Below are 27,507 nucleotides of genomic sequence, written 5' to 3'. Positions count from 1 at the left end.
AGTTGTAGGAAGCAGTTGGAGGTGAAGGAAGTGAGGCCTCAGCAGACTGAGTGTTGAGTTACTGGGCTCTACCTTCTGTGTAGGAAGCCCATCCTCTATTTTCCTCCAAAGAACTTTTTTTTTTAATTTTTAAAAAAATATATTTTATTGATTTTTTACAGAGAGGAAGGGAGAGGGATAGAGAGTTAGAAACATGGATGAGAGAGAAACATCGATCAGCTGCCTCCTGCACACCCCCCCACTGGGGATGTGCCCGAAACCAAGGTACATGCCCTTGACTGGAATCGAACCCGGGACTCCCCAGTCCGCAGGCCGATGCTCTATCCACTGAGCCACACCAGTCAGGGCCAAAGAACTTTGGAGCCTGGGTTCCCAGCCCAGCTCTGCCCCAAACCGGCCGCATCTGACTCAGCACATTCCACAACGGGTGACGGGCGGGCTGTTCCCAGTATGGAGTCATGGTGGACACGGGGCCACACTGGCACCTGACAAATACATCATCAGCTTTTCACGGGGAGTAGGAGCCCAGGCTGTGTCATCGGACAAATTAAAGTCACGGGAAGGGTTTCTTCAGCATCAGGGTCCAAAGGACAAGGCACACACATGGCCTCTGACGTGGGACAGTGCCACTGCGTGTGGCAGCCATGACGATGTCTTGGAAAGGGGGTTGTCCGTGCTGAGAAATGGAGAATATACCCGTTTATTTGAAAATAACTGATCATTTTGTTTAAATGAGGAAGATTATTTAAAGACTAGAGGCCCAGTGCACAAAATTCGTGCACGGAGGGGGGTTCCTCAGCCTGGCCTGCACCCTCTCCAATCTGGGACCCCTGTGGGATCAGGCCTAAACCAGCAGTCGGACATCCCTCTCGCAATCCGGGACAATTGGCTCCTAAGCCCTCTGCCTGCCTGCCTGATCTCACTCCCAACTGCCCTCCCCTGCCTGCCTGATCTCGCTCCCAATTTCCCTCCCCTGCCAGCCTGATCTTGCCCCCAACTGCCTCTGCCTCCGCCCCCACCACCATGGCTTTGTCCGGAAGGAAGTCGGACATCCGGAAGATGGCTGGTCGACCAGGTCTAATTAGCATATGACTCTTTTATTAGTATAGATATGCTTTGCTTTCAAGGATGGGAGTGTGTGTGTGTGTGTGTGTGTGTTGTTTTTTTTAACCAGCCCCTGAAAATAATTTACTTCCCAAATTAAAAAAAAAAAGTACAGTTGAGAAATAGCGTGTGGTTGTGGAAAGAACATTTTACTTGAAAGCTCTCTTTAGAACTGCGTCTCACAAGCGTGTGAGAAATTGGATGAAGCCACTTAATCATTCCTTCCAGCATCCTCCTCAGGCCTACACTCTTAGACCCCACCCTGGACGCGAGCTATCTGGACGTAAAAAGAAATGACTTAAATTAATGTCAGCTAATAACGTCCTCTTCTCCCTATAAAAAGCTAAGATGTCGATGTACTCGTTTAAGCAAATAAACGCTGAATTCGTTCGTTTCAACGCATCTTCACAGCGTACCATTTGCTCACAGCTTACTGCTACTCCAGCTCGAGGAGTAGGACACAGATACAGCACACATTGGTTCTCGTCTAGTTCGACGTTAGCTGCCCAACGCGTGGCCCAGAGAAGCCGGGACGCGCTACCCCGCGATCCAGTCTGCTTCTCGTGCGACTGAAAGCAGGTCCCGCAGGACGTGAGTGTGGCCACTTAAAGACCACGCCCTCGAGGACTGAGCAGAGGGACTGCAGCCACGCTCCCAACACGTTTCAAGTTCACAAATAATTAAAATTGATTTTAAAACGTGTCACGGAGCACAAAATCAGCATGCAAAGATATGTTTCTAATTAACAGGAAGCCCACACAAGAATATTAAAAATAAACCCAAATATGAGGCTACTTCATTGACTTGTTTTCAATACACAATAATTTTCACTTGAGTGAAAAAGCTCTTCAAAATCAGCCTCTTTGTGTTTTTTTTTAAGCTTTGCTGCTGGCTTTTATCCACAGCGGGCAGGCCTACCTGAATTTGGGGCGTAAGCAGGCTCATCTGAAGGACACGTTAAGGATGAGCGTGTGCGTTACGTGATGCACAGTGTCTGCATGGCTGAGGTGGCCCATGGGTAGCAAAAGGCACCAGGAAACACAGCACAATAGTCTTCGGTCACTTTCTGGGAGGGAGCTCAGGGAGCCACTAACCGGCCACCATCCACCATCCGTGTCCATTTCCTCACGAACTGCCTTAGGGGATGATGGGGAGATGCCTTTTTCTTCTCTCAGACCACATTTCCGAGCTGGCTCCGTGGCCGTGTGTGTGTGTGTGTGTGTGTGTGTGTGCAGGGGGAGGCGGGGGGATGTGAGTCTAGAAAATAAACCCTATTCCGCTGAGAGCCAGCCCCACGCTCAGCCTCCGAGAGCTGTGAGCACCCACACAGTGCGCCTGCCTCGCCGTGGGAGGGGACGACCACCCACAAGTGAGTGTAAAAACCAGAACAAGGACAAGCAGTCACTGCGCCGTGATCCGCCCTGATCCCCCGTTTCCCGGGGGTCTGGCCGAGGGACAGCATCCAGCTAGGAAGCCGGGAGGACCCTGTCACATGACCATACCATTGACCGTTCAGAGCAATGCAGCCCCGAGCCACGGGCACTGTCCCACGGTCACGGCGTGAGCTCTCCGTCGTCACACAGCACAGAAAGGGCACAGATCTGAGAAACAGGCCGGGTGAGCAGGAGGCGTCCCGTGTGTGCCCGGCCCTCTGGGGACGCGAGTCACTAGCTCAGAGCTGGACGTGACAGCGTCCTGGCCAGGAAGCGGCAGGCTGCGTGGAGGACACGAGATGAAGGTGGTGCAACCCGCGAGAGTGCGTGCAGCCGCGGGCACGGAGAGAATCGGAGCCAGAACGTGGGCCTGGCGAGGAGGGAGCCGCTGCCTGGGAAGGGCCCGGGCACCTCTGATGCCACAGAAAAGAACCAACAGCCCTGGCCGGTGTGGCTCAGTGGACAGAGCGTCGGCCTGCAAATCGAAGGGTCCCAGGTTCGATTCCGGTCAAGGGCACGGAGCTGGGTTGCAGGCTCCTCCCCAACCGGGCCCTGGTCGGGGCGCGTGCAGAAGGCAACCAATCCATGGGTCTCTCTCACATGGATGTTTCTCTCTGTGAGTCTTTCCCTCTCTCTCCCAGTCTCTGCAAAAACCAATGGAAAAATACCTTCGGGTGAAGATTAACAACACAAAACAAAACAAGAAGGAACAAACGCACCTGAAGCAAGGCCTGGGGAGGCCAGACAGACAGTGGAACCCGGCGATGCCCGCTAATTCACCGTGTGTGTGGCCTGGTGCCCATCACGGGCCCGCAGGGGTGGTGGCATGGCAATGCGCTGAGTCCCGGGGTCGGTGGGAGCTCAGCTCCATGGGGGTCCTCGGGTGTCTTTCCAAAAACAGGGCCCAGACGCCCCCCAGGTGGAAAAGGAGCCCCCTGTTAGCACAGAAGGACCACAGGCTCGGAGCAGAGGACACGGTGAGCACACGGACTGCGTCCCTCACCCCAGAGAGCAGCGCTCAGCACCCGCTGGAGCACAAACACCGCTCCGGCCCCCAGCGCCATATGCCCCGCAGCCCCTCCCAGAGACGCCCTGACCCACTTCATTAATCAGGCGTTTTACTGGGAGCCTCCTGCCCGGAGCCAGGCCCGGCTTCACGCAAATGCCAGCTCCACCGAGTGGTGGGATGATCTCCAAGCGAAAGAAAAGCAGTATCTGACAAGAGGCCATAATTCCACAGCTGAACGTAAAGGGGACTCGCAGCCACCCGTCTCTCCTATCCCTGGTCGTGGCACGTAACGCTATGGTCCAAGAAGGGAGATCCTGAGACGCATGCTGGCAACCAAAAAATTAAAAAATAAATAAAAGATTGCAATGGAAACGTTCAAATCTCAGAGGCCCGGCTCCCGCACCAGCACCCAGCGCAGCATCACACAGACCAGCGTGGGGGGGGGGGGGGGGGGGGAATGACTGAAACGAGCTGCTCTTCCCCATCAGGGAGCTCCATGAGCGGGGGGGGGGGGGGGGGGGGGGGGGCCGCGGGGAGGGGGGCACCGCAGGGCGCACAGAGGGCCCTCCCCCCACCGGCACCCCATCTCCCGCGGCGGGTGCCCAGATCCCCGCAGGAACGAAGCCGCAGCCCCCTGGGCTGAATGAAGATAACGGAGAGGGTGCAGGGGGCGCATCTGCTTTGCCAGGGAAGCGGGGGGCGGGGGGGGGGGGCATGTGCCGGCGGCACCCAGGGCCTCGCTGCCGCAGACCAGGCCCGACCGCCCGCGGCGGCGCGCATCCAGCCGGGGGCCCTGCCGACCGGCGGGGACCGGGGACCCGGGGACCCGGGGCCGCGCCGCGAAGGTCAGGACGCGCCTCCTACCTTCCGCCTGCGCTCCGCGCGCTCCCGCGGGCTCCGCCGCTGCTTCTTGCGCTCCCGCTCCAGGACCCGCTCCTTCTCCTCCAGCTCGGCCTCCCGCACTTTCTTGATGGAAGCCGCCGCGTGAGCCATTCTGCAGGCGGATCAGCGGAGCCGCGAGCGCCCGGTCCCCGCGGTGCCGGTCCCCGCGGCGCAGGTGGCGGCCGCCGCGCAGATGCGCTTCCCGGGGCGGTGGCCGCCGCGACGCTCCGCCCCCTGCGCGCCGGGCCTCGGCCTCTGCAGCATCCGCGGCCGCCGCGTCCGGGCCGCAGCCACAGCACCTGCCGCGCCAGGTGCGTGCGCCCCCGCGAGCGAGCGAACGAGCGCGGCGTCCCCCCCGCCCGCGGCCCGCGTGGGCGTCACTGCGGCAGCCCCGCCTCGCCGCCCGGACTGCAGACTCGGGCCTCCCCGCAGCGGATCGGTGCGCGGGGCTCCGTGCGGGGCGCGCACAGCCCTGCCTCCGCCGCCCGCCCGGCCTGTGCGAGGCGCCCGCAAGGACGGATCGCGCGGCTTCGGGAGGCGCCGCCGGGGACCCTGCCACCGACCTGGGGCGCGTGGGCGGGCGGGTTCCAGACACACGCGGGACCGCTAGGGGCCCGTCCTGCAGGGACAGGCCTGGGAAGGAGGGAGGGGGAGCCGGAGATGCCCCAAAACCACGCACCCTCAGGAGGCAGGCGGGACTCGGGATTCCCAGGGTTTTGTTAAATCCACATGGACGCCCAGCGAGGTGTCTGCGAGTCCCCACCCGAACCCAGCGAGAGGAGACGGGGCTGGACCCGGGAGACCACGAAAGCGAGGTTTCCCACGGCCTCTCCTGCCAATTCCCAGAACCTGCCCAGCTTTATCACCGCCCGATGGGGTGTCCCCCATTTCCTGGTCACGCACCCCTGGACCCTCGGGACAGTCAGGACACGGGTGCGGGGTGGGCTGGGAGAGCCCCGTCCCCATACACCACGTCCCAGCTCTGACATTTGAACAACGCAGCCTCCTCATTATTAAGAAAAAAGCAAATTGATGTTCAAGGCACTCTTAGGAAATACGGTTTTGCCAGTGGGGAATGAAGTATGGTAGCAGTCATCTGAGGTAGAAACTATAGTTTAACTTTAACCCTGCTGTTTGGTTTCTGTACTTATTTGTTTGCTAAAATAATAGAAAAGTTATTTTGATTTTCTGAATTATGCAAATCACCCCATTCGATTGAATACCCTATTGATTGTACTGTGACTATCCCATGGGTTGTGGTCATACTGGTCTTAGGAAGCACATTTTCCTGTACCTGGGAAGGACAGCACAGTTATCCCAAGGTCAGAGGGCTCCAGTTAACGTGTCCCTGTTGACTCAGTGTTCTGGAGACGCAAAACAAAAACTGTAATTGAGATAACATGCTTAAGTCTGACCCGGTTCCTCATTCCAGACCCGAGGGCTCTAGATAATGTGTTTCTGTCAATTCAGTGACCCCGAGACCCAAAACTATAATTTAGACAACATGCTGCTTCTGCTTCTGTAAACTGCTTTTTTTGCAAACCAGGTTCCTCATTCCAAACCTTGGGATGTAATCAATACCTTTGTGATCTTTGCCTATATAAACCCGGTGTTGCGGACATCTTATCACTATGAGATTTGGGGAATGGCCCCTCATAGTCCCGGATTGCAATAAATGTGACTCTTAAAAAAATATATATATATATGGTTTTGGATGGACCTCAACCCCTAAGACACACCTGCCCAGACACATGGAGGATGTCAGGGTGCGTTGTGGGCACCACACGAAGATAAGACAGTAGCTCTTTGAGGAGGGAAAGTACTCATTTTTTATGCTGGGCATGGTCCCTACACATTTTAGCTTATCTATATATATAAAAGCCTAAGCGACTGTTACAACCCGACAACCGGCTGGTAGCTATGACATGCACTGACTACCAGAGGGCAGATGCTCAACGCAGGAGCAGAAACCACAAGCATGGAAACATGGAACAGACTGATGAATCTCAGAGGGCAGGGGGGCGGGGGGAGGGCGGGAAGAGATTAACCAAAGATCTTATATGCATACTAGAGGCCCGGTGCCCATGCACCAGTGGGGTCCCTCGGCCTGGCCTGTGGGGATTGGGTCGAAACCGGCTCTCCAACATCCCCCGAGGGGTCCTGGATTGCAAGAGGGCGCAGGCCAGGCTGAGGGACCCCACCAGTGCATGAATTCATGCACCGGGCCTCTAGTCATGTTATAACGTAGAATTTTTCTCTTTTACCTAAACAAGGTGGAAGCAGTGAGGTTAAGCAAATACCCCACCAGGAAGCAGGTGCACTCGGCGGTAGGAGAGAACCAAGCTGGTTCCAAAGCCAGTCAAGCCTGGCAGGCGTGGCTCAGTGGTTGAGCATTGACCTATGAACCAGGAGGTCTGGGTTTGATTCCCGATGGGGCACATGCCCAGGTTGTGGGCTCGATCCCCAGTGTGGGGCGTGCAGGAGGCAGCCGATCCATGATTCTCTCTCATCATTGATGTTTCTCTCTCTCTCTCCCTCCCTGTCTCTGAAATCAATAAAAATCTCTATATATAAAAGGCTAAGCGACCAAACCACCAGTCGACCTGTCACTATGACATGCACTGACCACCAGGGGGCAGATGCTCAACGCAGGAGCTGTTCCCTGGTGGTCAGTGTGCTCCCACAGCAGGAGCACCACTCAGCTGACCCACAGGCACTGGAAGCTGAGCAGCGGCGGCCGCAGGTGCAGCGGGGCCAGGATGAGCAGGAACCGCAGGCGGCGTTGGACTTCCGGTTCCGGCCTGATCCCCGCAGGTCACGCCGAGGGACCCCACTGGTGCATGAATCCGTGCACCAGGCCTCTAGTATATTAATAAAAATTTTTTTAAAAGTCAGCCAAAGTGGTGAACCAGCCTAAGCATGGCCAGCAGGGGGCGCCTCTGGCCCACAGGACAGAAGGGGGCACAGCCCTGTCTGGCGTGGGCAGCTGGGAAGTCATCTTCTAAGAAAAACCACCCTCTTATCCGACCAGCTTTGGAAATCTCATCCGTATTTGCAAGGAAACACACACACGGGCTTCCTGGGAAGAGAGCACGTGGGCCTGGGGAGGGCCCCTGTGTCTCCGGAACCAGGTGGCCGCTTGCCACTTGCCGGAACAGTCACACCTGCCCCCTGACATTCTCCAGGACCCTCCCTCGGCTGTGGCGGGTCCGAGCGGCCGCCAGGAACCAGGCGGTTCCCGGGAAGCCGAAGACGACCACCGGCCTCCCTCTTTCCTTCTAAATACTTGGTAAAAGGCGTTTACAACCACGCAAGTCCCACTGGACCCGTGCACGTCCCAGTGAACCGTGGCGAGCCTCCTCCCTGGTCTCCCGGTGAGAGGGTGACTCGGGGCGGCCTGCCCACCGCCCCTCCGAGCCTGTCCCTCCGTCAGGATCCCCTCTCCTGGGCGCAGGCCGCAGAGGGAGGGCCTCGCGAGCACCGCCAGAGGAACGTCGTCCAGAGAATGGTTCGTCTCGGAGCCTGTCCCGTGCCCCACACCCTCCTTGTAAAGCTGCAGGGAGTCCACGTAGGGATCCTTTCTGACGCCTGGAAAAGCGCGCATTTAAACCTTCCATCGGGTGATCTGTAAACAGCTCTGGGGCGTGGCCAACAGGCTCTCAGTCCAAAGGTTCTGTCTCTTTATTTTCTTGTGAAGAAAAGACAAGTCGGGTGTGTTTGCTGGATGTCAGTTCGACACGCATGTCCCATAGGGCACCGTGGCTGCCAGGTCTTTATAAAGCAACACAGCCCTTTCGTCTTCCTCCTCCTGTATCTTTGGATGCGACACATAGACGCAGAGTCACTGTGTTTCCGCGGCTGAGGGCCCTGGGAGGCCCGGGGCTGGGCCTCATGGGCCCCCCCGCCCCCCACTCTCCCCCCTGGCCGTCTGCAGGGGCAGGACCTCCAACCTGCCCTGCCGGGGGCTCCCCTGCTCACATCCCACACAGGAAACCCAGGCCGTGTGAGCACATAAAGCGAAGCCACCGGGAGCCCTCGTGAGCCCGTGCTCTCAGCCACCTCGTCCCCGAGCAGAGAACATGCCGCCCCACACGTGGTGGGAGGCAGCTCGGTCCGGCCGAGCTCCAGGGACCAGCGTCTCCCGGGGTAAGGCCTCCCTCCGCAGCTCACCCCGTCCAATCCTCACCGTCGGCCCTCCCCGGGGCCCAGCTGCTCCAACGTCCCTGTCATTTCTGTTTGGAAGGAAACCAGGGTCGGTTTTCCGAGGGAAGAGCGGTGGACACTCACCAGCTGTGCTGGGCACAGACAGGGCACCAGCGTCCAGTCCCAGGGGCTGCGGGCCATCCGCGTGCCGCCCGCTCGCGCCCCAGCAGAGGCGGTGCCCGGGGCCTCCCGCCGGGACCGGCTGGCAGCGTCCGCACCACCAGAGCCCCTGCCGCCCAGGGGACAGGCCGGGTCTGCCTCCCAGGGCTCAGTGTGCAGATGCAGACGTGAGAGCCACCGGGCGGAGTGTCCTTCGGAGAGGACGCCCTCCCCTGGGGACGGAGGGACGCTGGCCATTCGCTTGGTCAGTATCCAGCCCTCACCGATCCGTCAGGGCGTGTCCATCACCGAGCTGCCCCGGCCATCAGCCCCGCCCCGCACAGCAAGCTGTAGCCGCCGCAGACCCAGCGGGAGGGCGGGCGGGCGGGGAGAACCAGCCTCAACAAAGAGCTGGGACCCCTGAGCCGGGAGCCCAGTTCCTCTCCGCCAGGTCGCGGGCGCTGACCCCTATGGAGGCTTCGAACCGTCGGGAGAGGGAACTGAACAGGCAGCGACAGTCCTGGAGCGGCGCCCCTTTCGTTTCTCCTGAGCCACAGCCCACAGCCCACCTGACAGCAAACGGAACGGAGCAGAGCCTGCTAACAGCACAGCAGCCGACGTCCCGCCGACTCGTTTCTGTGGAGGTGACGTGGCCACGGGGACGATGCCCAGGTGGCGTCCCACCTCCGGCCCCAGGGCAAAGCGACTATTAACTGCAGTTCTTTACGTGAGTCCAATTTAAGCCACGCGTATCTTACGTTTTCTTGAGATGGCTTATATTGAAGTTATATGCTGCGTATAAGTCAGTAAGGCTTAGGGGCCCGTAAGCGTGAGCTTAACCGGCTGGGCGGAGGGTCTCCACCTTTCATGGACCAGGAATGACAGCTCCGTCACTACGTATTCCCGGCCTGTAAGTTATTAGCAAAACTACCTCAGTATTTTTCAAACTTGACAATAGAAAAAGGTAAAGTGTGTCCTTAGAGGACGTCAGAATCTGCTGAGCGTCCAACGTCAGATCAGCCTGATGCTGCGGGGTTCCTGCCCGGAGCCCTTGTTGTAACACAGGCATCGACGCCCCCAAACTCCACACACCATCGCGGGCCGGCCGGGTCTCTGCCGTGGGCGCCGCAGTGAGCACAGGGGAGTGAGGCACGCTGTCCCAATGGCACCATCGACCCACAGTCCTGCCCGGCCAGTATGGCTCAGTGGTTGAGCATCGACCTATGAACCAGGAGGTCAGGGTTCGATTCCCTGTCAGGGCACAAGCCCGGGTTGTGGGCTCCATCCCCAGTGTGGGGCGTGCAGGAGGCGGCCGATCCATGATCCTCTCTCATCACTGATGTTTCTCTCTCTCTCTCCCTCTCCCTTCCTCTCTGACATCAATAAAAATTTATTAAAACAGCAACAACAACAAGCCATCTCCTGTCGCTGCAGTGTTGGTGCCGGACTCTGAGGAGCTGCAAGGTGCTACGTGCGCCCGGGGTGGCCAGTCGGTCCCTGACGGTGTAAACGTGGACTCGCACGGCCTCGCGGGGAGGCGGCCACATCCGCTCACTGCTCCCCACACACTGACGTGTCCCTTCTTCCCCCAAAGACAGGCTGTTCTCTCCCGGCAGCCGGAGTGTGGCCGACCTACAACTCGAGGCTGCCGCTCGGCACCCGGTGTTTCTTGGTTTAGCACGACACACTCCGTTCCGCACCCACGCAGGCACCGGTGGGGAAATGAGACGTTTCTGGGGGCTAGCGATCTGAGTCTGTGCCGGGAACCTAACGCACATGCTTGACAGCCTATAATTTAGTCACTTCCCTGGTCTCTGGGGGAAGACCGGTTTAACTCAGGGCTCCCATCTTACAGAGGCCACAGACCACGCACAACTATAAGACGGGGTTATCCGCCCTGGCGCCAGGCCAGGCCTTTAGGTGTGGTCTCACGGCCCCAACACACGGGGCCTTTTGCAAAGCCCGTGAAAGGTCCTGAAGTCCCATCCCATATGTGGGGGACAAAGAAACCAAAGGGGTATAAAGGGAGAGCTTGCTCCATGTTGGCTTGCTCAGGATTTGGAGAGAAACAGCCACCCCTGAGTCACGGGACCGGTACGCGTGAAGCGTCTGGAAATACATGGGTTTTTCCTGCCTCCGGGACTCCTGCGTATTTCTCGGCCGCCTGGTAAACCCTGTAACAGCACCGCAGTCCAGGAACACGGGACCACGGGGTGCGATCGCACCCACAGGCTCCGAAAGCCACACTCGCGCGGCTCAAGCCTCTTCGGTGCTGATGTCACTCCCAGGTCAGGTCTGTCACCAACAGAAGCACCTGCCTGGGTTTCACTCCTGGAGCCGGGCACGCCCACCGAGCCTCCCGGGGACGCGGGATGAAATCAGGGGGGCGGATGAAACCGAATCCTGTCCTGAAAGGCCACAGCAGCTCCGGGGATGCAGTACTGGGAGGCAGCGCACCCCAGGGGAGAAGCGATGAGAGCATTCCCTGCCGGCTCTGAGCTTCCACCCGAAAACCTCCAGGGCGAGAGGCGGAAATGAGAGACCCGCGTCCACGCCGGTTCCAAGGCTGGTGGGTTCCCCCTTCCCCCCCTTCCCCCACCCCCACCCCCCGGGACCTGCGAGAGCTGCCCCCTCGGGCTGAGTGACAGCCGGGGCTCAGGGCCTGGAGTGTCAACAGACGCACGGTGAGCAAGGCCGGCGGCAGAGGCTGCGTCTCCCTCCAGGGTCTCACGCGGCCTCGGCCTCGGGTGACCTGCGCGAGTCATTTCCCAGCAACGGTGACCAGCACACAGCGAGAGACAACACAGCTCCTGCGACACGGCGCAACACACAAACACACGTGAACACCTCCAATAACGGAACCGTGAGCAAGGCACTGGCCAACAACCGTGGATTCAAAAATATAACCCGGCCCTAACCGGTATGCTCAATGGTTAGAGCGTCGGCCTGCAGACCAAAGGGTCCCGGGTTCGATTCTGATCAACGTCCCGTACCTCAGTTGCAGGCTTCTCCCCCGCCCAGGCCCTGGTCGGGCACGTGCAGGAGGCAACCAATCGAGGTGTTTCTCTCACATCGATGTTTCTCTCTGTCTTTCCCTCTCTCTTCCATTCTCTCGAAAAATCGATGGAAAAATATTATCGGCCCTGACCGGTTTGGCTCAGTGGATAGAGCGTCGGCCTGCGGACTGAAAGGTCCCGGGTTCGATTCCAGTCAAGGGCATGTACCTTGGTTGCAAGCACATCTCCAGTAGGGAGTGTGCAGGAGGCAGCTGATCGATGTTTCTCTCTCATCGATGTTTCTAACTCTCGATCCCTCTCTCTTCCTCTCTGTAAAAAATCAATAAAATATATTTTGAAGAAAAAAAAAGAAAGAAAAATATCCTCGGGTGAGGATTTAAAATAATAATAAAAATACATGTATATTTCTGGCTCCCGCACGTAGGGCCGTTGAGCTGGGGCGTTTCGGAACCTGGACTGTTTGCGCTCAGGCTTGTTTCCTGTTTTCCTCTCCCTCCCAGCAGGCCCCTCGACGCCGCAGAAGAACAGACGACAGTCGATGTCAGACACACGAGCGAAAGCCGCGTCCAATGGATCACAGAGACGGCACGCGCTGCCGGGCTTCGGGACGCTGCCCTCTTTCTTAATAAAAGTTGGATGACGACGTAATAAATCTTCACAGGAAATGCATCCTTCCACACCCCAGGGTTCATCAACGTCACCGAATCTAACAGATAAACGAGAGGTGCCTGAAAACCCACAACAGGCTATTTTTCACACAAAAAAGCAAGTTGACGGTTTAGGTGGGAACTTCAGGCGACGTTCCGCCCAGCGGACCCCGTGAGAGAAAAGCATCTGCAGAGACGCCCCCTTTCTGACTCGGCGGTGGGGGGCAGGGCCAGCAAGGGCAGTGCCAGGCCGGCCAAGGCAGGTGCCAGAGGGGCCCCCCAGTCGCCCCACTGGTCGCCCCACAGATCAGCTCTGATCGCCAGCCAGACCTAGGGACCCTACCTGTGCACGAATTCCGTGCACCGGGCCTCTCGTGTGTGTGTGTGTGTGTGTGTGTGTGTATTATTATATATTATTATATATATTGAGCCTGGTCCCAGCACTGGAACAGACTGAGACACGGTGTTGAGAATGTCTCTGTCTCAGGTGGCCAGTGCCTCACAGCCTGTCAGTTCACTAAACAGAACCCAAGGCTCGGACAGGCCCGGTCGAAATACAGAGGCCCCTCTAAAGCTCCATTCTGAACAGAACCAAACAGAGAGCAAGTGCCCTTCACTCCTGGCACAGCCAGGAGGGGGCTCTGTGCAGGTCCCAGCCAAGCGAGGTGTCACCAGAGCAGCGCTTTGCCGGGCGGCCGAGGCTCTCGCTCTCAGAATTAATCTCTAAGAACCGGTTTTAGCAAACGGCCAGGCAGCCCTGCTCCCGGGGTAAATGAAGACGCGCACAGCCAGCCCGCCGCTGGCTCACCCACGAAATGCAGGGGAGAAATGTGTCGAAAAGAATGCCTTTCCCACTCAGAGGATTGGGGAGAAAACACTGTCTTTCCTTAAACAAAACAGAAACAAATAAAATACACACACATGCACACACACCCCTCACACACATGTTTACACACACCTGCACACACCTCACACACATGTTCTCACACACATGCACACCCGCACCCCTCATGCACACACCCCTCACACATGCACACACACAAGCACGCACACAAACACACACATATGCACCCCACACACGGGCATGCACACACGCCCCTCACGCACATGTTCACACACACACACTGCTCACACACGCGCGCACCCCTGACACAAGCACGCATGCACCCACGTGGGCCCCCGCGGTGCTCACAGCCACACTGCGGACGGCGCGGGCCTGGGACCCTCTGCGGACGCGTGTCCCGGGCGTCAGCCCCCCGCTTCTCGGCAGGAATGTTCCGACTCCCCCGCAGGCGTGGCCTCCGGAGGCGGGAGCGTATTTTTGGACAAACCCGAGCGAAGGTTGGCCCGACCTCCAGCCTCGCGGGCTTCTGCAGTGACAGCTGCGCGGCCCCGGGGGACCCTCCACATCAGAGACTCCACTTCAAGAAAAGGATCCGCAGCTTAAAAATAGCAAAAACCACAGAAAACTGAAACCAGACCCATGTGCTGTCCTGCGCGCTGGCCGCAGGGAGCGGCGTGTGGGCGCCCTCTGCTGGCGGGTGGCGGCACAGCGGTTGCCCCGGAGCGAGGTTGGACTGGGCTGAGGGGGCAGCCCTCTTGCTCCCCACCTCCCGTTGTTTAGCGGCATTTTCCTGTTTTGCAGGAGCGACAGGGAACATCACCTCTGCCGAGGCTGCAGCAATAAACCAGAAGAGCCTAGAGCAGAGGGTCGGCTAGAGTTCTGCACACGTTTCCTTAAAACAACAGCAGCAACGGAGACAAACACCGCAAGTACAATTCGAGCTCCAGGAAGGCCGTCGCCGGTTCGGTTCTCGGTGGTCAAATCCCAGCCCGGGTTCATCTGAATCTAAGTCCAGGTCAGATCAGTCCACGTCTGACCAATGGAAACTCATTTGTCGATGCAGCCCAAGCTGCATATGAACAGACGTGAAGTCAGATCTAGTCTCGCACGCGCGTGAGCGATACAATATGACCAGCTTTTAGTTCAGAGTGAGAACATTTCAAACTGTGAGGGCAGAATTACTCCCAAATATTATGTCCCAGCTAGAGGCCCAGTGCATGAAAATTCGTGCACTGAGGGTGGTGGGGGGGGGGGGGGGGGCTGGGTGTCCCTCAGATGGCCTGCGCCCTCTCACAGCCCAGGAGCCCTCAGGGGATGTCCAACTGGCCTCCCTTGAGGGAGGTGACCAGGTGGGCCGATCAGGGGGCGACCCTGCCCCCCTGATCGCCCCTCCGCCAGCGCTGGTCGCCACCGTCCCCTGATGATCACCATCCCCTCCCTTTGCCCGCTGGCACGCACCTTGGCTGGCCTGGTGCCCCCTGCCAACTGGTCGTTCCGCCATTGGGTCGATGTGCATATTCCCCTTTTATCATATAGGACTTGGATGTGCTGGTTCTGAAACACATCAGGCCGTGTCAACTCTCGAGTCAGCTTGTCCGTGCCCACAAACTCTCGCTGGGATTTTGGTGGGGATTGTGCTGCATCTACAGCTCAAACGGGGGAATGTGGCATCTCAACAATATTCAGTCGTCCTAACCGGGAACAAGGCACGGCCCTCGATTCATCTACATCTTCTTGGGTTCCTTTCACTGGAATCTTACAGACCTCCTTCAGTTCTTGCTCCTGTCTGTGTTTTTAACTTGAAATTGCAATTTTATTTAATCTTTTAGTATATTTTTATTGATTTCAGGGAGAGGGAGAGAGATAGAAACATCCATGATGAGAGAGAATCATGGGTTGGCTGCCTCCCGCACATCCCCTACTGGGGCTTGAGCCTGCAACCTGGGCACATGCCCTGACTGGGAATTGAACCCTGACCTCCAGGATCAGAGGTTGACGCTCAACCACGGAGCCACGCCGGCCGGGCTGTTCATGAAGTTTATACAGGAAAGTGATGGACTTCTGCACAGGGACTCTGTATCCTGTGGCCTCACTGTCATCACTCTGTAGTCCCACGGGGTTTGTTGTTGTTGATGATGATGCGGTATTTTCTACGTAGACCATCACGTCATTTACGAACAACTTTTTCCTTCTTCCCGTATGTTGTATACTTTCTTCTCTTGTCTTACTGCATCAGCTAGGCTGCCAGGTGATGTGGGGCGGGCGTGATGGGAGGGGACGTCCCTGCCTTGTCCCAATCTTAGGGGGAAAAGCCTCTAGTTCAGTGATTCCCAAAGTGGGCGCTACCGCCCCCCGGTGGGCGCTGCAGCGATCCAGGGGGGCGGTGATGGCCACAGGTGCATTTAGGGGCGATGAGTAACTGCTATTAAAATTTTTAAAAAATTAATTTCCAGGTGCTGAGTAATATTTTTTCTGGAAAGGGGGCGGTAGGCCAAATAAGTTTGGGAACCACTGCTCTAGTTTCTCACCATTAAGCATGATGTTAGCTATCGGTGTCGTGTAGATGTTCTTTATTAAGTTGAGTAGGTTCTTTCTTAGTTTGCTGAGTTTTTTAAAAATCAGAACTTGAGCCCTGGCCGGAGTGGCTCAGTTGTTTGGGTTTTCATCCATGTTTCTCTCTCTCCCTCTCCATTCTTCTCTTTCTCTCTAAAAATCAAGAAATGTATATATATAATTTTTTTTTAAATCAAAACTTGGTGTTGGATTTTGTCAAATGTTTTCCTACATCTATTGACATAATCATAGACTTTTCCCTTGACCTGGCTTATTGATATAACGGATTATTTTTTTATTGATTTTGAACGCTGAACCAATCTTGTACACCTGGGATAAATCCCATTCAGTCATAGTATGTAATTTTTATATGTTGTTGCATTCTGCTTGCTAATATTTTATCACAGACTTGCACATCTGTGTTCGTGACAGATATTGGCCCACCGTTCTCCTTTCTTGTCATGTCGTTGTCTGGTCTTGCTATTAGGGCCTGACAGAAACATTTAGCAATTGTTCTGTTTCTTTCTACTTTCTAGGAGAGATTATAGGGAATTGATGTTATTTCTTCCTTAAATATTTGGCAGGATTTATCAGTGAAACCATCTGGGCCTGATATTTTCTTTATTGGAAGCTTACTAAATATGGATTCAATTATTTCTTTACTAGAAACAGGCTTATTCGGATAATCCATTTCCCCCTATGACATTAGGTAGGTTATGACTCTAACTTGTTGTTCTAGCTATTTCTTTATTGTTTCTTCGTGCCCATGGGAGCAGTGCTGATCGTCCCTCTTTAATTTCTGATGCTAATCATTTGCGTTCCCTCTATTTCTTTTCTTGGTGAGCCTGGCTGGAGTCTCATCAATTTTGTTCCATTTGTATTTTCTAATTTTTCAAAATAGAGTCAACGCATCCAGGCAAATACAGAAGGAGGTAGAAGTTCTGAAACAGGGCTTGCCCAAGGACACCAGGCAACACTTGTCAATCACATGGCTATGTTAGGCTGTAGTTATCAAGTCAGTCAAATCCTATGTCCGTGAAAGAGCAAGCTTTTGACACTATTGTGTTTTTCCCAAGCAAATGGCTAACCCAGACTCCAAAGTTCGCCAAGTGGACGAAAGGGGCCACATGCTGACCTGACCAGCTCAGGGGAGGCCTGCAGGGGCCTTGCAAACTCAGAGACCTAAAGTCACCACCAAGGATGGTCTGAAATTAAACTTTAACTAAAAGCAGTGATGGTGGGCAGTTACATCCTGGGCCAGTATCTTCACTGACAAGGTCAACCTTTACCTGAACCGAGCCTGTCTGTCTTTTTGCATCTACGATAACACACCCTTGAAATGTCTGGGTAACTTGTAACTTCCCTTTTTCTGGAGCCCCTGGGGCACAACCAAATGTGCTGGGCGCCACAAAAGAGACCACAGATTCCTTCATCATCATGCTAATTGTTCCTGCACCCACCTAAGTATGTGTCCATCATTTTACTTTTTATCCAATCCCAGGGGTTTCCCTGCTTTGCTTTATCCCTCCTCCTTAGTCTATCACCAATGAATTTCACGTAACCCACCTACGTCCCTCCTTTGATTGCAAATGTATAAATACAAATGTAACCCGCCATTCTCCGGAGCATTAAATCAATTCGTTGAGGTTCTGCTTCCCGGTATATGTCGACAGTTTGGCTCAAATAAACGTGCAAAAATTCTTTACAGGTTTCCATGGCTTTTTACGTTAACACTTGCTAAAAGCTAAAATAATCAGCAGGACTCAGATACGGCCTGGCCCGTGGCCGACCTCCAGGAATCTAGATTGTATCTAAAAATTAACCCCCTTCAACCAGGATCAGCCTGAGGCAGAAGCTAGACAGCTTTTCATCCATGCAATGCTTCCCAACAGGGAGCTCTGGAAGCGACCTAATCAATTCCAATTTATTTTCCCTTCGGGTTAGGAGAAAAGTGATCGATGCACGTTCCTGTGGGCAGATTTGGGGACGCGGGTACCACCATCCAAGCCCAGATCTGACACCATTTGGCGTAGAGGTCACAGGTAGGACATCAGATGGAAATTCTAGCTCAGGAAAGTGAGAGAGAGAGAGAGAGCAAATCCAACAGACGAAAAGGAGGCATAGCCACGTGGGTGGGGAGGGAAGGAGCTCATGTTTCACCCAGGAGAGGCCACAGAAAGCCGCCCCTGGCGACCTTGGAGGCAACCTGTTCTCCTGGGTCAGCTGGTGGGCTCCTGGAAGGTGATGCAATAAAGATGCACAGGGCGGGGCAAAGGCAGGCTTACAGCTGTTTATATGGGAAATAATAGGATATTAATAATAATGCAAGCCCTAACCGGTTTGGCTCAGTGGATAGAGCATCGGCCTGCGGACTCAAGGGTCCCGGGTTCGATTCCGGTCAAGGGCATGTACCTTGGTTGCGGGCACATCCTCAGTGGGGAGTGTGCAGGAGGCAGCTGATCGTTGTTTCTCTCTCATCGATGTTTCTAACTCTCTCTATCCCTCTCCCTTTCTCTCTGTAAAAAATCAATAAAGATATATAAAATGATAATAATAATAATGCAAGAATAAACTCCGGTGTTTCCCGTTCTCAGTCCTGCATTTTGAAGAAGGGTCAGATGGCGGAGAGGGGACAGACAGACAGAAGTCTCTTCCCTTTGACAATGAAACCGGGGGAGTCTCCCTGGAAGAGGAGTCCCCAGGGAGGGTGGCTGCGCTGCCTCATTGCACCCCGAATCCAGGGCGGAGGGAAGCAGCCCCGCCTGCACCTGCGGCCCCGCCCGGCTGCTCTCCTGCAGCCCGAACGCAGATGCGGCCTTCGCTGCGGCGCCGCTACGCCCCCTACTGTCCGCCGGTGGCTTTGCAGCGGCATCGCTGCAATCTCCAAAGACACCACTAGAGGCCGCCCCGCCACAGCGCGAATTCCGGCCACACCTTAATTTTATTTTAAAATATATTTTTTATTGATTTCAGAGAGGAAGGGAGAGGGAGAGAGAAAGAAACATCAATGATGAGAGAGAATCATGGATCAGCTGCCTCCTGCATGTCCCCCACTGGGGATTGAGCCCACAACCCAGGCATGTGCCATTCACCGGAATGGAACCCGGGACCCTTCAGTCCTCAAGCTGACACTCTATCCACTGAGCCAAACCAGCTAGGGCCACACCTTAATTTTTTTTTTAAAAAAGCCTCAACTACAGTTTGCAGACACCATGTTTGTGACCAAAGACACATGAAAGCACACAAATCTAACTTTATGTTTGAAATTCAACATGATGGTAAAATCTTGGCTGGAGGACATATGGAATCTGGTTCTGATATTTCAATGAAACACCTCTATCGCCAGGCCAAAGAGGCTCAGTGGCTGAGCGTCGACCTAGGAACCAGGAGGTTAGGGTTCGATTCCCAGTCAGGGCGCATGCCCGGGTTGTGGGCTCCATCCCCAGTGTGGGGCGTGCAGGAGGCAGCCGATCCATGATTCTCTCTCATCATGGATGTTTCTATCCCTTGCTCCCTCTCCCTTCCTCTCTGAAATCAATAAAAATATATTTTTAAAGAAAACACCTCTCTCAATCCAACAATAACTAAGTATGCTGATTATCTTGACTGTGGGGATGGGTCGATGGTTTATACACCTGTCAGCATTGATGACATTATAAACCACAGCAATCTACGCCAAATACCTGTGCCGATTACATCTTTTCGAGCTGCTAATACAGCAACGACAGAACCCCCCCGCCCCCCCCTTCTGTGACCCGGGCCCTGACTGGTTTTGAATCCGTCACCTGCAGGTGAATGTCCACATTTTTAAACCTTATTTCAACACGGTTCCCTCAAAACTATTTCTTTTCTGGTGATTTAAGGCCTTTGTCTCAGAGATACGTTGATAAGAAAAGTACGTATGGATCTGAGGAAGCAAAATAGCATTTCCCAGTAAGAAACGGCTCTTTAAAAACAACAAATCACCGAGCACCACCAAGGAAGCCGCTTGCAGACGCAGGAAAATAAGCAGGAAAATGACCTTATGGAACTTGCGTCCACGTCATCTCACTCACGTTAAATATTTATTCCGTGTCGGGGCCCCGTGCTCCCCCGGAAAATGCACCATCACTAACGGAGAAAGAGAAGCGGAAGCAGCCGCCGAGGGGTGCCCGGGGGCGTTTCCTCTGTGAGCGTTTCATGCCGCCCTGTGCCCAGACCCGGCTGATTTGGGGACACGCCCCACACGGAGGTTCCTGACTGCCATACAGAGGAGGCTCTGCTACGGCCACCACCCACAGGAAGCCAGGCACGGCCGTGAGCTTCCAGGAGAGCGCCGTCGGGTGAAGCCAGTCTCTCCCTCGGCAGACGTGCCGGCGGCCTGCGGGGCTCAGCCGTGTGCCCGCATGGGGCCCGGCCAGTGTGCCCGCCCGGGGCCCAGCTAGTATGTGAACCCAGGACCCAGGCCGGCGGTGGCAGGACAGAGGACAGAGACTCTGACGTGAGCTGAGCTGTCATACGTGTGCCGACACCATGACGAGTGGGCAGATTTTCACACGGCACCTTGTTTCTTGTAGAAATCCCGGGCTGGGGGTTGGATACAGACGATGAGGGCGTCTATCTGTGGCTGAAACGAGCATAAGAATAACCTGAAAGTTTTTCTGAAGCTTCGGGAAGTCCCCCACAGAGGCCACAGCGCGCAGTCCTCCGTGTCCTCAAAGCCCTTGTGCGTTGGGATAATGTGCATGATCGCCGGGTCTCCTGGTTCGTGAAACCGATGAACCCGCCAGGAGCATGTAGAGCCGGGCGCTCTCGAAGTCCCCGTGGGAGCCAGAGGCCAGGAGCGCTGGAGGCCGGGACTGGGCTGCGCCTCTAACGCCCACACCGGGGGCTCCTCCTCTGGGCCCTGTACCTCCCGTCACGGAAACGTTCCTCCTTTCAGCTTTCCAGTTTTCAAAGTCGTACTGACATCGGGACAACCACTTGGGGAAACCCGTTCTGCAACCCTAATAAGGTTTAGAGAGGCCTGGGTTGCATGGGGCCGTGTGCGGGTCTGGGAGGCCGAGGGCAGAGAGGGGCTCAAGCAGCTGTGGGAATAAGACGCCAGGAACACATCCCCCATGCTCCGCGAGCTCAGGCGAGTTTATCACCTCAAGGCGCCTCGACGCCCATCCGTAAAGTGGGGATATCTGACAGGAGTCAATGAGATCATTAACGCGGGATACCTAACTTTAACATTTTAATTCATTGTTAAAGCACGTCGTAAGGGCTCAATCATGTCAGCTGCGATTATTAACAACTAATTCTGATGATTTTCAAAATGATTCCCGTGGAACCATTCTATCGCTTTGTTTCAGAAAGTTGGACCGCCGGCATTTGTTAACGTTGCTTTCCAATCAACCATAAAATCGCCAAATGGCACGAGAACCATGACATCGTCAAGAAAACTTCATCACGACCGCCCAGCCGAGCCCGCGCGGTCCGTCTTACAGCCACGGTGCCCCTGTGATCAACGGGCTGACTCCTGTCTGGTTGGCCTAAGCTCCTGAATTCCGCGTTCAAGGCCACTTGGAATTATAATTCTTTTTCTCTGTTCTTTGTGGCCTCACAAGCGTGTGGAGAGACGTGGGGACAGCAGTCAGTGCTGGCCTGGGTGGCCGTGTTTTTCCATCACAGGTGCCATCTGTGCTGGGGGACTCCTGCCAAAAGGGGGTTTGTGACTCGGCACAGAGTCAGGCAGGCTCTGCGCCCGGTGCTCAGGGCCGGGCTGGGACTCCCGGGAGCCGCTGCCCTTGGAGACAGAGGCACCAGTGATATGCCCGGTAGCAGCCCCCAAATAATCTGATTATTAAAGGTCAGAGGGGAGGCTGGGTCCTTCAGCCACAATTCTGTCGCCTCTCAGCTCGAACACCTGGCCCGGGAAGCAGGCGAGTGGGGTGTGGGCACAGGGGCACAGCCGCAAACCTTATGTGACAGTGGAATCACTGGCCCCATATGCTCAGATATTCCGACTTTTATAGAAATGCCGGCATTTCAGACTTTTATATAAAACTTTCTGATGCCACAATGTTGGCAACTAATTCAATGTTTAAAACATTCTGTGAGCTGCCCTGGCCAGGGTGGCTCAGTGGGTTCAAGGTCGTCCCATAGGCCACAAGGTCGTTGGTTTGATTCCTGGGCAGGGCACATGCCCATGTTGCAGGCTTGATCTCCCGTAGGAAGTGTGCAGGAGGCAGCTGATTGATGTTTCTCTCTCTCTCTCCCTTTCCCTTCCTCTTTCTCTAAAATATAAAAAAAAAACATATTTTTTAAAACGTGAGCTAAACAGAATATGCCTGCGGCTTCAGTCCTATTATTAAAAAAACCAGAGGTCTGGTGCACGAAATTTGTGCACTGACGGGGGGGGGGGGGGTCCCTCAGCCCAGCCTGCACCCTCTCATCCCTCGGGGGATGTCCGACTGCTGGTTTAGGCTGTCGGACATCCCTCTCACAATCCGGGACTGCTGGCTCCCAACCGCTCACCTGCCTACCTGCTGCCTGATTGCCCCTAACTGCTTCTGCCTGCCAGCCTGATCGCCCCTAATCACTCCCCTGCCAGCCTGATCAATGCCTAACTGCTCCCCTGCTGGGCCAGTCACCCCCAACTGCTACCCCCTGCCGGCCTGGTTGCCCCAAACTACCCTCCCCTGCAGGCCCAGTCACCCCCAACTGCCCTCCCCTCCCGGCCATCTTGTGGCAGCCATCTTTTGACCACATGGGGGCAGCCATCTGTGCGAGGGCGTGATGGTCAACTTGCACATTCCCTCTTCATTATATAGGATAATCCCCAGATGCCATGGTAGAGGATGTGATTTGAGCCGACACAGACACTAGTATATAAAACCAAACACACAAAAACCTGTTCATGTCAGTGACCAGAGTCATTTAAAAACCGATCACCCAGGGGTAACCTTTAGGAGCCTCTTCCTCAATAAATTCCTAAAATCTGACCCGTTCCTCCCGCGGAAATGAAACCCAGGAGGTTGTCGCTGTTGCAGCGCCCTTTAGCTTGGCCATTTGGAACTCACACCCCGACAATATGAGATTTCTGCGACGCCGAACGAAATTCGATTTTATAAGGGGAGTAGTTTATGACATAAAACCACTGGTAGCTGATGTGTGACTGGGGACTTTTATGAAAGCCATAGTCAAGATGAGGGGATCTGACGGAGGAATCTCGTTTTGGGGAAACTCCTTTGAGTCCACAGGCATCTCTGTGTTGGCCGAGATCGCCCGCATCCCTGACACGCCTGCACCGGAGGGCGTCAGTCCTCACACTGAGCTGCCGGGGAGGCAGGGCCGGCTTCACGCAACTCTACTCACGAGGGCCCTACCTACAGGTTCTTAGGTCACTTTAGGCTCATTATCCCCTCCCCAGTGGTAATCAGGGCAAAATCAGGAGTCACGTTTCAGAACCTAAAGCTTCATTTCCGAACATTCCTCAGTGCCTCGGTAGTAATCCTATCTAATAAAAGCTTAATATGCTAAGTTTCCGGTCGGCTACTCAACCAATCAACGTGTAATATGCTAATGATATGCTAAGGCCGCTCAACCGCTCGCTATGATGTGTACTGACCACCAGCGGGCAGATGCTCCCACCGGTAGGTTAGCTTGCTGCTGGGGTCCGACCAGACTGGACACGCCCTGGAGCCCTCCCACGGTCCCTCCTCGGCTGGGCAACCTCCCGAGTCCCTCCCCGGCCTCAATCGTGTACCGGTGGGGTCCCTTGGCCTGGCTTGCACCCTCTCGCAATCCAGGACCCCTCGGGGGATGTCGGAGAGCCGGTTTTGGTCCGATCCCGCAGGCCAGGCCGAGGGACCCCACTGATGCACGTATTTGTGCACTAGGGGCTGGAGGTGACCTTCCTAACTTCCTAACAGGTGACAGGGGTGACCCTGGGGCCAAGGCCTGAGAGACCCCCGCTTCCTTCACCTGCTAGGTGCTGCTGAGACCACCGGGGGCCCCTGGCTGCGCCCACCGGGGTCTGAGCGAGCGTCGGCGGGCGCGGCTTCCTTTGAACCAGTCCGCGCTGTGCGACTGGTCACACACGAGCAAAATGGTGGCTCAGAAAGGCCAGGGACGCGTGTGAGCCAGGGCGGGACTCCTGGCAGGTGAGACCACGGCCAGGGCGGCCAGAAAGGCTGGGCCCCAGGCCATGCTCTGGTCCTGCAACCCCCCGAGCCTCAGTTTACCCGTCTGCACCACAGGGCGCGGGTGCCGTCTGGGTGGCGACGTGCAGGTGGGTGAGCTGGTGCAAAGGCCCCCGAGAAGATGACCGTTGGCTTCCTCCCAGCCCAGCTCCTCGAACTCCGTCTCCCTGTCCCTGGGAGACACAGTGTGTCCTTTTCTAGAAACATCTTGTCAGGATCAGCGTCTGAGGCCTGAGCTGTGTCACATGGAGCCCATTAGAACCAGACTGCAGCCCGGCCGGGTGGCTCAGTGGTTGAGCGTCGACCTAGGAACCAGGAGGTCATGGTTCGATTCCCGGTCAGGGCACAGGCCCGGGTTGCGGGCTCGATCCCCAGTGTGGGGCGTGCAGGAGGCAGCCGATCCATGACTCTCTCTCATCATGGATGCTTCTCTCCTTCTCCCTTCTTCTCTGAAATCAGTAAAAATACATTTAAAAAAATAAAATAAGATAAAACCAGGCTGTGAGCGAGCTCTGAGCCCCACAGGACCGCTGGCGAGGACGCTGGGCTCGGAAACTGTCCACGTCTCGCAGGTGAGGTCACGTTAGAACGCGGTGAGGACTCGGCCGGCTCCGGACGCATTTGCTCTAGACCAGGGGTCCTCAAACTTTTTAAGCAGGGGGCCAGTTCACTGTCCCTCAGAACGTTGAAGGGCCGGACTAGAGTTTAAAAAAAAACTATGAACAAATTCCTATGCACACTGCACATATCTTATTTTGAAGTAAAAAAAACAAAACGGGAACAAATACAATATTTGCATTTGCATGTGGCCCGCGGGCTGTAGTTTGAGGACCCCTGCTCTAAGGCACCAGGCCGGCGGCTCCGTGTGTCCCCACCCGTCCCTAAGCGGGACTGTCAGCAGCACCAACAGAAGGCCCCTGGACGCCAGCGAGGCGCCTGTGGAGCTGCCGCTGATCCGCCCGTGCCCCCGGGGCCGCCGCTGCCCTGGCAACGGGCCCGCGCCCAGACTCCACCAGCTCCAGCTGCCACGACTCAGCAAAGCTCCCCATGGACACGAGAGCCTCAGGGGCAGCTGACTCGGCAGTTCTCAGTGGTCCTGTCCCCGTCCCCGAGCCGTCGGGATCAACTCTGCCCGCTCAGGGAGGGCACCCGCCACCCCAGCTTCAGAAGGCCGTGGCCTTGCCCACCAGGGGGGCCCCTGCCCCCCAAACAGGGCCCGACGCAGGGGGGCGCCCGACAGTGTTGAATACGTGAATGGTGAGTGCTTGAGTTCAAGTGGCTTCCAACTGCAGAAAAAATCCATGGATATAAACAAAGAACGAAACACAAATAGGACTTTGTCAACTCTGTTCCCATTTTCCTTTCATTTGGTGTTGACTTTGCAATAAAATAGTAGTTTTTAAAGGCAAAAAGGCAGTCCGGCCGGCGTGGCTCCGTGGCTGAGCATCGACCTATGAACCAGGAGGTCAGGGTTCGATTCCCGGTCAGGGTCCAGTTCTCCGCGTGTCTAACCCCTCACAGGCCCAGCGGCTTCGCGCTGCTCCTTCAAGCTCTCGTCACTCACAGTCCTTGCCCACAGGGGGCGCCGACAACGCCTGCTCCCTCTCAGAGGGCGGCTGGCAGACTCCGCGGCCTGAGGACTCCGCATACCTTGTCAGGTGCCACGGGGACATTATTCTCAACCCCAGACATCTGGCCCGGCGTCACGGACGGTTCACGTTCAAGTCATCCTAACAGCGGCCGGCGTGTGGGGCGCATCGCTAAACAGACGACCGCCGTGCACAGCAGGTGAAGCCTCTACAGAAGGAGGGATTGTTATTCCGTTTCGTAAAAGCGACAACAGAGGAGCGAGGGCGAGACCTGCCCTGAGCTCCCGAAATCTGACATCTCCGACCACGCGGACGGGATTCCGCCTGACGAGAGCACAGCGCCTCCAGTTCCGACACCATCGCCCCGAACGCGTCCAATGACGGCTCGATCCTGTTTCCTCCCATTGAAGATCAGCCCTGCTTTCCCTACCCGCACAGCTGTCTGCACTGCCCAGGCCCTGACACGGACGGCGTGGCGTGTCCTCGGCGCCCCTGAGGGCTCCCCGTGTCCCTCCCTCTGCCCCCTCCCTCTGCCGCCCTCCCTCCCATCACTGCCTTCCCTCCCCACACCCTGGCTCCACCTCCGTCCACATCTCCCTCTGCCCTTCCGTCCCAGGGAGCCTGGTCCCAAGGACACCCCGACAGGGACCAGAGCAGAACAAGAAAACCAAACCGGCGGGCGGCTGGCTCGCTAACCGACGGGGTGACGGGCACAGATGCCGAAAACCCGCCAGCAGGCCGAGCGGTCACGGATGGGACACACTCTTTCCAAGGAGCAGAATCGCCCACTTTCCGCGGGCAGGGGTCGCTGGGCCCCGCACACGCTCACGCTCACGCTCACGGCGGCTCCAGGCCCGGACGGTGACTCTCACAGGTGTGCAGGGGTTTTCCCGTGAGCTGTCACTCCCAGGTCCTGGTCACCTGGACGCTGATTACGGCTCCGTGAGAAAGTGGCCTCTCAGGCTGATTGGCGCCTCCGTGCTGCCTGTGTAGAGTCTGCTTCCATCCCTGGAGCGAATGTTCTCGAAGCCGCGGGAGGGCCTGCCTCTCAGGCGCTCAGGACAGAAGGGCTTCCCCTCCGACCATCGCAAGGCCTCCCAGGGCTGCTGCACTTCTATCCATCACTCCCGATTCTCACTTTTTATTTTTTTTTTTAATATATTGTTACTGATTTCAGAGCTGAAGGGACAGGCAGCGAGAGAGAGAAATATCCGTGAGGAGAGAGAAAGAATCGTTGATCGGCTGCCTCCTGCACACCCCCCACACTGGGGATCGAGCCCACAACCCGGGCCTGTGCCCTGACCGGGATTTGAACCGTGACCTCCTGGTTCCTAGGTTGACGCTCAACCGCTGAGCCTCGCCGGAAGGGCAAGATTAGTCAACGTTTTGAAAGCAAAAGAAATGAGTGCTAATAACTATGAGGTTTAAGCTTAATTTCACAAACATAAACGGTCATGGCTCCGTGGCCACCTGCTCCCCCGACGGCCCTGCAGCCACCCACCCACGCCCGGTGGCAGCCAGGACCGACGTTCGCATCTCCTGCCAGAGGAGGGGCCGCTCCTGCCCGAGAGTCACATCTCCGCCGCCGGCCTGGGGGCACTTTGAGAGGTGCCAGCGCGTAGCCCAGGGCAGCTCCGTGTCGGGGCCGCCTATGGGCGGGAAGGGGCCGGGCGGGTAGCCTCGTTGGCGTCACGGCGCACCTGAGAAGGAGCCGTGACAGGTGAGCCCGACCTCTGCCAGCTCCCCTCTCACCTGGAGCCCAGACGCCCACCTCACGTGCTTGTGGAGACGGGATGCGGACTGTCAGGACTCCTCTTCCAGAGACAAGGTGAGCGCCTTGGGTTTGCAGCAGCCGCCATTAAGATGTGGCCATGGCGTCTTCATCCCTCATCCCAGGGGCAGAGGCAGGCGGCCTGTCCCTGTGGGTGTGGTGAGGGGGGCAGCGTGGCTGGGTGGCTG

General features: G+C 56.2%; 1 protein-coding gene across 28 annotated transcripts in view; it reads right to left on the bottom strand.

The window, feature by feature from the left end:
* ANK2 (ankyrin 2) overlaps window positions 1–27,507 on the bottom strand; it is a 209,661-nt gene that overhangs the window by 162,243 nt on the left and 19,911 nt on the right. For 9 of the 28 annotated variants that reach the window (XM_070416868.1, XM_070416866.1, XM_070416849.1 and 6 more), the window contains exon 1: window positions 4,411–4,554. The exons of 12 other annotated variants lie outside the window; for them this stretch is intronic. In XM_070416868.1, coding sequence (XP_070272969.1) covers window positions 4,411–4,539 — 129 coding nt within the window. In that variant the 5' untranslated portion in view covers window positions 4,540–4,554. Of the gene's footprint in view, window positions 1–4,410; window positions 4,567–27,507 lie in introns of those variants that run through there. 7 more of the 28 variants (XM_070416834.1, XM_070416837.1, XM_070416846.1 and 4 more) reach the window with 2 other exon arrangements.

This window comes from Myotis yumanensis, unplaced genomic scaffold, assembly GCF_028538775.1.
Source record: "Myotis yumanensis isolate MYYU_CA2020_CCGP unplaced genomic scaffold, mMyoYum1.0.hap1 SCAF_5, whole genome shotgun sequence".
Classification (NCBI taxonomy): domain Eukaryota; kingdom Metazoa; phylum Chordata; class Mammalia; order Chiroptera; family Vespertilionidae; genus Myotis; species Myotis yumanensis.
The sequence above is the reverse complement of the archived record's forward strand: the minus strand, read 5'-3'. Positions and strand labels throughout refer to the sequence as shown.